The following is a 15,411-nucleotide window of genomic DNA, read 5'->3' as shown; positions in this document are numbered from 1 at the left end:
TTAGGCGCTTCCCAGGCAGGCCCGAGTGTGTACGACAGCAGCGAGCATGTCTGTGGTCACCGCACTTCCCTGCTGTTACACTAGCTCCATTCTTGATTTATGGAAACGACCTTGTGCACGTGGAAGCTTGTGTAACCGTGACCAACAGCTGAGAGACAGACCAGCGCTCTGTGCTGCTGCTGCTGCTGCTGCTCGCTGCCGGTGTCGACTCACTTTCACATCATTTGGCTGCCAAACTCACTTTCATAAGCGAGCAGATGCTTTATAGTTATATATGAATGTAGTTTTTTTTATTTTTAGGCCAAAGGACTCAGCTTCTTCTTCTTCGTCATGTTGGCCCCGGGACCGTTAAAGAGAGATTATGAGCCCTGACTCCTCCCTCCTCCCCGCCGTCACCTAGCAACGGGCCTTCACAACAGGAAACAGACCAGGGGATTCCGTCACAGAGGCCCGAGAAAAAAGGAGAACATTGATGGGAGACAGGAAGTCTGACTGTAAGAGGGGGGGGGGGGTCACCTCTTAACGCTGCCACTCTGCTGGTTAGCAACGTCACACCCAACATAACATCCCAGCCCCACACAAAACAACACAACTTCTTTTTTTTATTATAAGGCGCACAAGTGAAGTTATTTCCTGTCTGATGCCATAAAGTGGCTGCGGGGATTTGATCAATATCAGGGAGTCAAAGATTACATCAGCAGGTGGTGAGGATTTGTGCCTTTCATACTCGCCCTCCAGCCCCGACACACACACACACACACACACACCATCAGCCTCTTCATCGCTGACTTATGAGTGTGCGTTTGCTGCTTTAAAGCCTTTTTTTAATAACATCATACAAGTATTCTTCTCATTTGTATGAATGACTCATTGTTCATAACCTTTAATCATCTCATCATCTCCATACGTGCTCACCGCTTAATTCAACCACCCGCACTCTTAAATGACATCATCTCTATCTTTAATACCTAGCATTACCTTTCATTTGTTAGATTACAGGGGCGCGCTGCTTACGTAACGCCTTACATTCAAACTCTTCATCATTAATGTGAGAGACAAAGAGTGGGTCAGGTTGTTTTAGCCCTTAAAGTTCCTCATTTAATGTGGATTTCAGCTCAATATGAAAGCTTTAAGGGGCGTTACAGGTTTAAAATGAAGGGTTTTCACTCAGCAAATGAATGCAAAGCAAAGTTACACACTCAGGCAGAGGCTGGAGGATTCTTTTCTGAGCTTTTTCTGTGTTTATTTGTCACTGCGGGTGAGAATTGGACATGAGTTGAAGCTTAAAGTCAGTTTAGTGGCGGCTGTACTCTTTTGACTCGTACAGGAACTATAGTGTTTTATTATGTTACATCAAGGAACACTTCCACACGGAGAGACGTGTCCCTGTGTGATGTGTAAGCCCGGCTCACAAACACAAAGAGGTACAGTAATAGTTTTTTGCAGTTTCCTTCCAATTCATTTTTCCAAAACAAACAGGTGATTCAGCGGTGGGAACGCCAGCAGCTTTTGGGTCGGGTTTGTTTCTCGCTTTATGAATAACTTACAACGCCGTCCAATGTTCCATCGTGTTTTTGTTCAGACGCAAATAAAGCCAGGCACTGGATTTCGGGAGTTAGAGCGGTGGAAAGAAAAAGCGAGTTGAGGTCTTTTCCACCGCGCCGCCGCCAAACCACGTCAGACCAGGCAGGGGCTCTGCACAACGCTTGGCAGTGGAGAGATAGGGGATGGCAGAGGAGGGGAAAAAAGAAATGTGTGGGTTTGTGACGGGGGAGGACCACCCCCTACACACACACACACACACACACACACACACAGAACAGCAGGTCAAAGATCAACAAACAGTTTGATGAAATTGTGTGATTGTGTGTGTGTGTGTGTGACCCCACTGCAGACACTGTTTACTCTTACATCTGAAAAAAACCTGTGACATCATTGTGTTCACAGTGTAAAGTAAGGTGAATACACATCATTGTACAGAGGAATATTGTACTTTTAACTCCTTAACATTGACCTGATGGCTGTAATTATGTTGTACTAATGGAATAAGTCTTATTTCAGACTTAAAGACTGAAATTGTTCTAAATTTTGCCATGTTTATTTGTGAATATCATGCCATAATAATCAACTTTCCGTTAATGTGAGTCCTGGCGTCCTGCAGTTTGAGAGCCGCTGAATGAATCATAGTAACAGAGTGTAAACTTTTCCAAAACACAGCCAAGTACAACTTTAATTTCAGCTTCTTCTGATGAATGGAGTAACAGTCTGGGTCAGGGATGATACTGATACCCTTATGGAGCAGCAGTGTATCGTAACCAGACTCTCCTGTAAACGCACAAAACACATGTTCACATGTAAATCCTTGAGTTTTGCACCAGGGCAACAAAATAAGAGTCTGCCACAGGGTCTGCTCACATGTTTCCTGGTAACAACATGTTCCTGCGGGATTAAAGCAACAACACTGAGCCAAGTCCATCAATGAGTTGCTCCTTCCCCGTGTCTCTCTGCCTTTAGTGCCATAAAAGGAAATCAGTGTTTGATTCAGGACTGTAGCGCCCCGTCGTGTCACATCCTTCGCCATTGACGAGCTTTGTACTTATCAAAGAGGCTCTGATGTTCACCCTGCCGTGTCTTCATCATCAACCCGGGACCTTGGCGGTGTTTCTCATTATCTGCTCTCTTCCTCTTCCAGTCCTGCCTTTCTGGAACCATCTGGTCTGTAGCGGCCTGTTACCAAGGTGTCCGCTAACTAGTAACAGGCCCGCGTGGAAAAACTACGAACCCCAGCGCCGCCCTGACGTAGAACGGGGGTCCCACACGTCAATCGGCAACAGCACAGCTATTTAGTAACAGCAGAGGAGGGAGGGGGGAGCGGCAGTATCCCCTTGCTCCCCGCGTTAGACCCCTCGTGAAAGATTTCCATGAGGTCAAACGGGAGAGCGGGGTTCTTTAAATGACTGGGGAGTCACCGAGCCACGTCCCCGTGACGAGGCGGACGGGGATAGAGTTTCACAAGCGTCCCCCCATCCCCCCATCCCCCCACCCAGCTCCCCGCTCCGTGAGATACTCTGCTACTGGAGATGTGTGCAGAAACGAGAGCCCAGTCGGCCAGGGGGAAGCTTTGGATCGGGGGGGGGGGGGGGTGGGGAGAGTGTTTGCCACGTTGTTGCGCAATATGGAGACGAATGTGAAGTTCATCGCTGAAATCCCACAGAAACGTATAGAAACACAAGAAAACCTTTTAATGTATGTGACTGAATATCAATCAATCAATCATTCAGCTCACTGGCATCAAATTAGGGAAATTGAACAAACACAGCTGCAGTAAGTGTTTACTTTTTAGGGGGGGAATAATATGAAAGTACATTCAATTAAAGTAGAAATTAAGTAAAGTAAATTAAGTACATTCATTTAATCTAAACGTCCTAACAGATAGGTTTATTCCTAAATTAAGGAAGATTGAATTCCCTATCTAGATTACTGTGCAATACCCAATGCCGATTTAAAACTAAAGCTCAGAAGAAGAAAGAGTGAAGACCTTCAGATAAACACAAACCTTGGCACTCCCTGCTTAAGAGATCCGGTGACCTTTGACACTCTGGGGGCTCACGCCATCCAGAGCCCTTAGCTGATAAGATGCCAGCGCGTTGTACCATCACTTCCCACCTCCCGGGGACGGACAGACCTCTCCAGAGCGCTGCCATGTGACCATCGTCATCACAGAAGAAAAAAAACCACCAGCCGACTGCCAACATGCCGAAAATGTCGGGACCTGCCAAAGATAGCAACGAGCCGGCCCCAGACTGAAGGGAAGCTGCGTGCGCCCGCCGCAGAGAGCCGGGGCCTATGGAAAACTCTGTGATGATTCTCAGCTCACCGTGTCAAATGACGGGGTGGAGGACTTAACTTTTATATAGTACTTCTATGAAAGTATAGATAATTATGTGTTCTGCCTCCTCAGACGTGCAGGCTTGTCAGAAGGAAGAGGAAGAGTGATTATTCGCCTTTACGGTAACATGAAAAACCCGTCAGACTCCCATCCCAGATCTAAAGGAAGTCGTGTTTTGTGTAGGTTATTACCAAGAAGCACTCATTTATCCACGCCTATACGTTCACACACGTCTGGCCCCGGCTCAGTTGTCCTTGTGTGTACTCCAGGATGAAAACCCCAAAGCTTTTTCCCCCCCTTTCTTTTAAAGCAGACATCCAGCTGATGAATGGCTGTCCGAGGGTGAAAATGACAGCAGTTTAATGTAAAATGCTCCCGAGGATTAGCCGGCTCCATAAATCTTACTTTAGGAGGGCCCGTGTGCTGTATCTCACATCGCGTTCGGTCGCACAAGCCTTCTTTTGTACACAATGCCAGAGAGAATAGATGGATGAAGTGGGTGGAAACGTCAGATTATTGCTGTTAATACTGATTAAGTCGGCTGTAGCTTGTGGGGATCCAGCCGCCGAGGAGGAAAGACTCAAAGCTTTAAGGGAAGGGACTCCAAAAGAATACTACTTCAGTGAAAACACACATAATTGGAAACACAACCTTCATCAGACATCACAAATTAGAAGCAGCTCCCAATTTAATAAGGAAATTCCTGGACTTATATTAAAATAGTAAGTAAGAGATGAGAGAAGTATATTTTTAGAGTTTACCCGTTTGTTTTGAAGTCCTTAGACTACAGACATCAGATAAGGGAGTGTCGTCAAGGCAACACATGATAACGTCACTATTGTAGTTATGATTCATCCTGGAGTAAATACTGTTTGTTTATTTATTTTCTTTGTGGAATCCTCCAACATATGTCATGAATGGAATCCTGTTGTATGAGTGTATCTGTGTGTTCCCTCTGTTTACAGGCTGCTCGCATCCGGCTGGAACTTCTTCTTCTCCTTGCGTTTGATTCGAGGCTTATTTCGCTGCTCGTGTCGGAGTCTTCCGCCCTCGCTGATTGGCCTCTGGAAACCCTGGAAACCCCTGGTGAGTGAGACAGAGGAGGATCTCCATGAGACCCATCTGGTGGTCGGGACGCGGAGATGCGTCAGTGCCTCGCAGGGGTGGAGGGAGGGAGGGAGGAGGAGAGGAGGGGTGGTGACGGGGAGGGCGGTGCTGCCGGGCGCGGAGGTGATCCCCGGGTTTAAAAAGCGCAGAGGACCTCAGTGCGCCGGAGCAGTGCGTCACAGGCGAGCCAGGCGAGGCGAGGATCCCCCCGCCACTACACACACTCCATCACACCCGACGCGGAGAGCTGTTTCCTGGCTGTGCGAGCGCCTCACTCATCATCCATATGTTGGTTTAGATCGATGTCACTTTTTTTTTGGACGCTGTTTTCTTTATTTGTTTGCGGTTGAAACCAGCGGGGAGAAGACACACACACACACACACACACAAGACGCAACAGCTGAGGGGAATATAAGAACTCCAACTCCGCTATATGGAGAAAGAACCCGCCGCTGAAGTCTGAGCTCATCCGTCCCTCGGTGCTAAAAGAAGAAAATGAAATCTCCCGAAGAAGGTGAGTTGGCTGATTTACTTACTTCTCCCAGTACACACACACGCGCGCGCGCGCGCGCACACACACACCCACACACACACATAGGCACACACATACACACGCAAACACACACCGATGTGGCGTTCTTCAACTTCTTCATTAGTGTTTGACACTTTACACACGGGCGAGACACGTTGAGCTGCGATGTTAGATTTGAGTTCAATCTGCTTTCTGAATGTGTGTGTGTATGTGTGTACGTGTGCGTAACCTTCACGGTGTTAAGCGCTCCAGTGTCGCGCCCCTCCCTGCTGACTTTGAGGCGAGAGGAGGTGGGCGTGGTGCCGCCTCTTGTGAGTCTCTCATGACTGAAAGTGTTTCCCAAAATAGTCCGGAATTGAACCTGCGCTAATGACGAACATGGCATTGTGGGTAAGGTTTTCAATGATTCACAGAGGCGTATTGGATGGAGCCTGAGGCGACCTGTTAGGATGGCAACGCTCAGCTAATTGACAGCAGCCTGCTCGGTCTAATTATAGAAAGCAAACATTTCAGTGCTACCGTGTCACACACACACACACACACACACACACCACAGGCTACATTAAATGTAAGCATCATTTTCTTTTATTACAAGGAGTCATATGGTGCTGCGCTGATGTCATAGCCTTTATGGTTTCGGGCCCCTAATTCTCTTTAATTTACAGCAGACAGGAGCCGCGGCGACTGCATCTGTCTGTCTGTCTATCTGTCTGTCTGCAGTCTCTCGTCTCTATCAGTGTGTGCTTCCCTGTCACGCACCGTGTAACCGCAGGGCCCGTTCCCATGTTCCCCCTCCCGTGCTCCTGGTGGTGACCTCCTCCTTCACCACAGGCTGACTTCCCTGTGCCTCACACTTGGCCCGGCTCCACAGCTTCTCCCCCTGCTCGGGTTCAGCCTGCACCTCTAACTGCATGCAAATAAACTAATCACGTCCCTCTTGTGTCTATTTTTTTTGATGGCTGTTGGAAAAGGAGACCTGCCAAGGAAAACAATCGCTACGTGTTTTTGGTAATGTCAGTTTATGGGCTGCAGTTGGGTGTGTGTGTGTGTGTTATGTGGCATAAATCTGTCAGTGTGATGTGGAAAAAACACCTGGTCTTCCCTGGGGTTATATTTAGAGACATTATTTATGGATCTTTTGTCTCCCAGCTAAGTTGCTCTGCTCAGTCGATGCCAGTCAGGGAGGTTTAATGTGACTTACAGACATTTTATATTTATATTAGTTGAACCCTGAATATGAAGCATGAAGTTTTCGTAGAGCCTCTCTCTCTCTCATACCTCCTGTTTCACTAAATAGCCAAGTCCCCATCCAGTAGGCAGGCTGTGAGCTGGCCGTTATTGGCAACACGTCTGCAACAGCTCTCATAAGACTCAACTTGGCAGTTATCACAGAGTGCCTCTCTCAGTGAGCGAGCCAGTGAATGTGTGTTTGATTATCATAGTAACAGTCTCAATCCCTGTTGCTTTCCAGATGCATACGGCTACACCCCAAATGTCAGTCTGTCCCTCCCACTGGGCAGCACTTGTCTCCCCTCCCACTACCACAGCCTCCAGACCAGCCCCACTATTTCTGTCTCTGTCACCGAGCCTCACAGCTATGACACCCAAGACGACATGAGGACGGCCGGTTACTATTCTCCTCCGAGCGTCCGACCAAACGGGGCCCCGACCCTGGAGAGCCCTCGCATCGAGATCACAGCTTACGGTCAGTTCCCCGAGCAGGAAGTGGAAGAGCGAAGCCTCCCTGTCACCAAGCGGGTCAACTCCATTGTGACGCTGACCCTGCCCAGTGCGGACGGTTACCGTGACCCCAGCTGCCTGAGTCCAGCCAGCAGCATCTCATCCCGCAGCTGCCACTCTGAAGCTTCTTCCTACGAGTCAAACTTCTCCTACAACTACGAGAACTCCCCCCAGAACTCTCCCTGGCAGTCTCCCTCAGTGTCACCCAAAGGATCCACCCTCGCCCTGCCAGGTGACGGCTGCGTCCCCAGTGGATCTCCTCGCCACTCGCCCTCCACCTCCCCCCGCACCAGCGTGACCGACGAATCCTGGATCGGTCAGCGCGGCTCCAGGCCCAACTCTCCGTGCGGGGCCAAGAGGAAGTACAGCTTTAACGGCAGCAGAGCTTTGCACAAGCACTACCCGTACTCGCCCAACCACTCCCCCGGTCTGTCCCCGCAAACCTCCCCTCGCCTCAGCGTCACAGAGGAGAGCTGGCTGCCAAACACCAACCAGTACACCAACTCAGCCATCCTCGCAGCCATCAACGCCTTAACCACAGACGGAGTGGTGGACCTCGGGGAGGGCATCCCTATGAAGGCCCGGAAGACCAGCGTGGAGCACAGCACCTCCGTCAGCCTGAAGGTGGAGCCTGGAGGAGAGGAGCTGAGTCCGGGAGATCTCTGCCAGGGTGAGCACCTATCCAGCCGTCTGCCGTTAAAGAAGGAGGGCTACTGTGGAGGCTTCCTGGATGTGCCACAGCACCCGTACTCATGGTCCAAGCCAAAGCAATATGTCAGGTAAGAAAACTAGAACCTGAACATCCTGGGGGGAAAGTAAACAATCACTACTGCAACAGAATTATATAATATTACAATCAAATACATATGCAAGAAGTCTGTGTCAACCATTATATTCAATGACATTTAGTTTAGCCTGAAAATATCAAGTTAAACACAATTTTGAACCTGAACACCTGCAGGGAGTAACTTTGTATTTGATTGAAGCAAAGAACTGCAGATAGACAGAGTATTACAAATCCAACCTGAGATATTGAGTCCAAACTCCTCCATATTCACTTCAATGACCGGTCCATCATGTAAACTGCTGGAGGAGGAGGAGGAGGTCAGTTTATGCATATTTGTAATTTCATGATTCATCTCCAGAGAACATGTTCATATCTGGATGTTTGGAGTCTGACAGTGTTTTGACATCCTGCACATTCTGCCTCCTTGATAAGTTCTCATCTGAACCCAGCTGCCCGCCCTCCCTCTTCATCCAGATGACACGTCTAACATGTTTTCTCGCCCCTGCAGCCCGTCCCTGCCCGCGCTCGACTGGCAGCTGCCGTCCAGCTCGGGGCCGTACACCCTGCAGATCGACGTCCAGCCCAAGTCTCACCACCGGGCCCACTACGAGACGGAGGGCAGCAGGGGAGCGGTCAAAGCCCTGGCGGGAGGACACCCGGTGGTTCAGGTCTGTTAGAGTGCTTGGCTTCCTGCGATGATTAGATCAACACATGGCACAGCTATTAGGTCTGTGTGTTCACCCCATCACGTCTCACCTCACCACTCTCTCTGCTTTTTACCTTATGTGTTGAAATAGACGAAGCAGTGTGTGTGTGTTTGTGTTTCATGACCTGGCTGTTATGTTATTTAAAGATGTCACATTTCTGAATGGAATACCATAGGTATGCTATTAGACAGAGCCGTCCACTCAGTCACTTCCTGTCCAGACGAGAGTGACTCAGACTTTTTTCCATTGCGTTCTCGCAGACGGTTACAAAGTGATGTAGCATGGCCAGCAAAAGCTTAGTCATGAGCTCAAACCACAGTAGCTTTGGTGGTTGAGTCCAGAGAAGAAGAAGAAGAAGAAAAAAAAAAAAGCAGGGGCGACTGCAGATATGTTTTGGTTATAAACCCATCTGGTCCCCCAACCATTACCCCACACCGCTGACCTCAGCCTCTGAATAAATAAAGGATCTGCAGCCGGGACTCTGCTGAGGTGAGGGGCGAGCGGGGCTGTCAGGTTAATGAATATGTTTGGACGTTTTACTAATACGTTACAACCGATCCTACCGATCCGCCAGACACGCCAGTCGTCACGTACGAGGCAGAGGTTTTGCTGTTTCAGTTTCATTTAAACGTCTTGTTACAATGTTTAGCTTTCGTCACTGAAGCCAAGGAGCAACTACTACTTTAGTTTGATTGCGGACTTCTAACATCGCCAAGCTGCCATTTTGTATTCTGTACAACCAACACAGAACTTTTGTTCCTCTGTAGCCGGGCTATACTTTGTAATGTTGAAGTATCCCTTCAAATTTAGGTGTGGAAATGTATTTGGACCAAAGAGCAACAACTTCCTGATGTTCTTGCTTTGAGTACAGCAGCAGGATCAGAAATGAGTCTAAACTACATTAAACAGCTCCACATCTGTGTAGGGAGCATGTTTTCTGTCCATGAAGAAGGTGCTAATGATTTAATAATGGGGGTATATGGGTTGGCCCCAGCTGAAATAGAGAGTGTGTGTTCTTTTCAAACCTAAACCCAATCCCCTCCTCACTCCTCCGCCAGCTCCCACCCCAACCACACAGACTTCCCTTTGTTTAGGAAAGTTCCCGTGTGTACGGTTGACATCATCGCTCACTGCGTCCTGCGGAGGCGGCAGCGACTAAACCACACACGTTTCTGGCAGGCTCCGACGGAGATGTTGGAGGGCGCCTCAGACGAGGCAGCCCCATCTCTGTGACTCCCTGATTACATGGTGCAACGTGCCGCTGCCTCTGCCGTGGACGCCGCCTGACAGATCCTCGCCGGCTCCTTCCGTCGCTCCTCTGAGTCAAACCCTCCCCGGACCTTCCAGAGTTTATTCTAGAAGGTCCTCCTCTGTGTGGTTCCCTTTTTCTCCAGCACAGCTAAGCCGCCTGTTTTCTGTTCTTTTTCAATGCCATCGCTGCTGCCCGCCTCAACCACACCCACCCCTATGCCAGCCAGAGCCTGAAGTATGCCTCTCTCAAGTGCTGTGTGCAGTCCTCACCACAGATATGTGCAGGGTTTCATGCCGTAGGTTAGCAGAGAGGAAATACCCCTTATTCCAAATCAAAAAGCACAAATCCAACTGCTTGTTTTCAAAGTGCAGATACTTGAATCTCTCCTTGCTTTGATCCCTGTGATCTTCAAACTCCCTCTGCAGATCTAAACACTGTTCACACTGGTGGGCGAGCACACGATCATCCCTTACAGCTGGGAGTTCCCGCGATAGGAATGAATAGGACGGCCTCGCTGCCCTCACAACTTTCTCCTCCTCTTCGGTGCCTTGAGCAGAGCCAGAGTCTCGGCATTCCTCTTGTGGGTGATAATATGAAATAGGGCGGGGCGGCTACATTGCCAACGTCGAACTGCCAGGGGGGGAAAGCACTGCAGTGGATTTACATGAAACTGCGTTATAGTAAATCTGACTACAACAACAAATCACTCCTGTTGCAACATCCTCTCTTGGATATGTTTCTACCTTGCAGTGATGATCAGTGCTGCTTACTGATGATGTCAACAGCAGTACTAACAGCTCATATGGTCAGATGTTTGTTCAGATTCATGGTTTTCTGAAGGCAGTTTAGATGACTAACTTTGCACGCTCTGGCGGTTTATGTGCCTGATAACAATTTAAAGAGGATAATCTGTAATCTGTATCTAATTACATTTTAAAAGTAACCATCTAACCTTGCAAGCAGGCCACCGCACTTCATCACACTCTTCCTGCTGCCTAAATAAACAGCATTGCTAGGCAGCAACCCATTTCCTTACACAAATATACAGGCTCTTAACCCTCGCAGGGATCCTCCTCTAAATCACATGTTGTGCCTCCCCAGTCTAAGCTTTTCTCTCTTTGTGGGCTCTCCTCACCTCAAGTGCTCCTCTCGCCGTATGTAAGTGAATACTGTGGTCTTCATTTAAACATTTGCCCATCAAACATTTCAACTGTCGCTCTTCTTCTTCTTCTTCTTCAGCTTCTCTTGTAATTAGTTGTGTGTTTGCCTCGGTAGCTCTCTGACAGGACGTGTGCACGGCCATGTGGAAGCATTGTTTGTTTTTAAGACAGTGTTTTATGTCTCCATTGACTCTAAAGGCCACATATTGTGCTTTTTGTTATTGTCCCTTATTTTTAGAAGACTCAGACGTCCTGAGCTGCCCTCAAAGGTATTTTTAAGTCCCTTACTTCCATTTAAAATAGCTAAATGGAAGAATAATGAGGACATCTGTATCCTATGACCCCTCTCCCATTATTATTCTCTAATATGCTATTGCTCAGGATTACAATGCTGGTCCTGTATAAAAAGTTGATATAAATTCAGTGATTAATTTGACAGCAATTCAAATCTGTACAATAGGGAGATTATAATTTGTATAATTGCCTCTTTGGTAGGAATTTATTTATTCATATTTACTAATGAATTAACTTATTACAACTATTTCGTAAAATGCAATGATTTCAAATTTAACCTTTAATGCTGTACAAAATGCAAAATAATTCCTGTGTTTCAGATCCCAAACATCACTGTTTTTAATACTTTTTCTTCCCTATTTGTAATTAAATTAAGAAACAAACTTCCCAAATAAATCAGTATTTAATGCTGTCTTAATGCAGTCAACCAAGAAGAAGAAGAAGAAGGATTTTGCAGCAGCACCTTAACAAAATATCAAATAAGATTGAGCCATAAATAAAGTAATGAAGATTATAGACCTGTTCAAACAGAATCTGACAGATAAATCTTTCTATCTTTCCCTCTCTTTTTACTACGTTTGTTTTTCATTCAGTCGTCTTAACGTGCCGTGAGTCTTCACCTGTCACATATGGATGACATGCGTAGCTTGCAGACAGTGTGTCAGCAGTGGCCAATGTTCTCAGGTTTCACGCTATGGATTTGGGCGTCGTGCCTGTTCTCAGCAGTCTGGGTGGCTGAGGTCATCCTGGCATTAGGCCTCCTGTCAAGCAACACCTATGGAGGCCTGGGAGCGCTTAGAAGCTCTGCCTGCAGCCCCCCCCCGGCTACAGTGAGCAGCAGTCCTGTACTGTCTCCGGCTAAATCGTACTGGGATCGTTTTACTGATAAACATCGGAGTGGGGTCACTACTGAGAGTTTTGCCTGACCCCGGTTAGCTGGGGCCTCTTGGAGCTGACGTGACCCTGTGCTTGAAACACTGGCTCAGTCTTGTCACAAGGCTCACAAATCACTGCACTGTTTGCCGAAGTGGTTTTACAGCTCTGACCTTGAGATCCAGCTACTGTAGGATCAACATGTTGGCGGGTCTGACGTGAGCTGACATTAATGGAGGAAGAGTGTACAGGTTTTTGTTAGTAATTAAAAAAAAAGATAAAATGGGTGATTTATTTTCAAACCTTTGCCTTGAGCGTGACCTCCAAGAGACCCACATTTATTTAGACAGGGTGCTGTTTGGGCGAGAGGACTTTAACCAAGACGTTATCTCCTCTCCCTCCCCTCACAGCTCCACGGCTACATGGAGAGCGAGCCTCTGACCCTGCAGCTGTTCATCGGCACGGCTGACGACAGGCTGCTGAGGCCCCACGCCTTCTACCAGGTCCACCGCATCACCGGCAAGACCGTGTCCACACCGAGCCACGAGGCCCTGCACAACAACACCAAGGTGCTGGAGATCCCCCTGCTGCCTGAGAACAACATGCGGGCCATGTGAGTAGCATCAGAGGATAAATCCCCCCTCCACACACACACACACACACACACACACACACACATCATAATCTACATCTTAAAACTCCGGCTGTTCACAAATATGCATATCGGTGCGGTCATGTGAGAATCTTGCATCTCCAATTTGGGGGATTACTTCAATTGTGGTCTTCCACGCTCCCCCTGTGGGTTCAGGGAATCGTATGACCTCTCAGCTAATGGAGCCATTTCAAAGCCTGTTGAGTCGCATAGAAATGCACAAGCCAAATGCAAGCTGAAAGTTTACTATTTGAGGAAATACGCAAGGAGGATTTATTGCGTGACATATCCTGTGTGTGTGTACATGTGTCGGGTCTGTATGTGCATTCCGTCCTTTGTGCGTTTGGCAGTGGTGGAAGTGCTCACATCCTTTCCTCAAGTCCACTGTGCTTCACTAATAGCACAATGTAAGAAGCAGGCTACTAAAAGTAAAGGTTCTGCCTTAAATGTGCTCACTTATCTAAAGGAAAACAACTTGTGAGTGTTAATAAAAGGAAAATCATCCAAACCCCCAATGATCCAGGGGAGATAAGCAGATTTATGGAATTAAATATTACACTTTTAAACTCTTAAGACAATATCTAAAAGTCATTACATCACCAAGGAAATACTCCAGAGTTTAAAAAGTAATATTTTATGAGTTGAATGTAAAATCTGAGTTTGCAGTTAAATGAAGTGGGGAGGAATTCCATCTGAACTTTATATTGGAATAAAACCCCACAATGAAGTCTAAAACACTGGAGTGACCCATGCACAGTACTTCAAAATAGCAGTAGTTGAATCCTGTTATACTTGAGTGTGTGTACTTCTCTCCCCTGGTGCTCTGAGTGGGTTGCCCCTGGCTTTCCCATCTCTCTGGGTCTGCCGGCTCAGATTACTGGGGAACCTCAGAGCTGAGGTCTGTCTGAGCTCCAGGCTGCTGCAGCTTCCTGCTACGCTCAGCACTTTCTCTGCATTTAATGGATGTAACACATCAGCTCCTCTTATACAACAACCTCACTTCAGGATTTAGTTTCTCTTTCACAGGGGGAGGACACGCCTCAGAGTAGCTCGCTGTGGGCCAGGGATTTATTGAGATTTATGCATCTTGACACGCAATCCATTGTGACATACGTAGATGTTTTATTACTCAGTGTAGACCAGAGGCCTTATTATATTTCTCAGATACTGATTCACGATTATTTACTTTGTCAAAGCAATGGGGATTTTCTTTTTAGCTGATATGAGGCCTTTCAAATTAACCGTTAAAAGACCATGCATGCATGCTTTCATCCCATCATAGACGATCAATATGTGCAGCATGCTTAGGATTATTGCACAATAACAAAGAGATAGAAGTGCTACAACTACACATATGTAACTGATACTGATTAAATGTTGTGCACACAGTTTGGACAGGTCTTTAACAATAACTCAGATATAGATTTAGAGAACTTTATATTTTATTGGGCCATCGTATGTTAAAAGACAAAGAAGAATTTTGTCTAAAGTTCAGTTTTGGCAGCTGTATGTGCTCTAAAGAGTTCTATTCTAGTTTAATTGTATTTTTTATATATATATTTAAAAAGAGAAATAAATGGGAGTTCTGGAAGGAAAACATATTTAAAAAATCAAAAATGCATTAGTTTAGTTTGCAAAATGATCAGGAATGTAAATTTTGATTTGTAGTAAATGTAGTGAATAATGCAAAAGTAACCAATAATGGACCTTTAAATAAAAACGGTCCTGCTTAAATACCAAAGCTCTGGTCTTAGTTGAGTCATTTGTGATTTGTCAGGCGCTGGTCGGACACCTGGGTATGTGAGGTTTGTGTGTGTAGGCGGAGGATCTGAACAGCTGGGGTCCTCAGCATCAACACCTGATTGCTTCACCAGCGGAGCAGACCCTGGTGTCTGGCAGAAGAATGTTAGGGAGTGTTCAAAAGTGTGTAAAAGTTGACATTAACTAGGCTTTGAGGAATGTGGCATCAAGTAGCACGGCCATGGAAAAGCCTGAAAGCGCCTGGAAGGGACTGCAGCTTATTTAAGTCTGGAAGAGTGAGATGAGTGCAGTGCAGACAGAAGGAGAGAGAGGAGTGGAGAGGGGGGGAGGGAGGAGGGAGGAGGGGGCGGGGGGCTTTTATTGAGTGACTGATGAAGACTTGGAGGCTGCAGTGTGTCTCAGTTATTAGACTTGATATTTTTGGGAGCTCTGGTGGATTATAATAAAGCTATTCATGATGCAATTAACATTCACAGCCGTTTGCTTCTGCTGAGTTTAAATTAAAAACCCAGTTGGTCTGCTGGTGTTAATCTTCTGCTGAAACGCAACGTGTCAGGGAGTTCCAGGTCGGCATCACTTTTTATTCCGCCGCACCATAAATCCGGGCCTAATTAACCCAGCGCAGATACATCACACACACACACACACGCACCATGA

At 47.0% G+C, this 15,411-nt stretch overlaps 1 protein-coding gene across 1 annotated transcript in view; it reads left to right on the top strand.

Annotated features, from left to right (window-relative positions):
* The first annotated feature begins 5,169 nt into the window (after positions 1-5,169).
* Positions 5,170-15,411, top strand: part of nfatc1 (nuclear factor of activated T cells 1) — a 32,982-nt gene continuing 22,740 nt past the window's right edge. Inside the window, exons 1-4 of the mRNA XM_076139639.1 lie at positions 5,170-5,510; positions 7,000-8,047; positions 8,564-8,723; positions 12,752-12,954. Of these exons, the coding sequence (XP_075995754.1) occupies positions 5,492-5,510; positions 7,000-8,047; positions 8,564-8,723; positions 12,752-12,954 (1,430 nt within the window). The 5' untranslated portion in view covers positions 5,170-5,491. The remainder of the gene's footprint in view (positions 5,511-6,999; positions 8,048-8,563; positions 8,724-12,751; positions 12,955-15,411) is intronic.

This window comes from Genypterus blacodes, unplaced genomic scaffold (assembly GCF_046128005.1).
Source record: "Genypterus blacodes isolate CSIRO-AG114 ecotype Tasmania unplaced genomic scaffold, CSIRO-AGI_Gbla_v1 ptg000438l_1, whole genome shotgun sequence".
NCBI lineage: Eukaryota > Metazoa > Chordata > Actinopteri > Ophidiiformes > Ophidiidae > Genypterus > Genypterus blacodes.
This window is presented reverse-complemented; position numbering and strand designations above follow the sequence as displayed.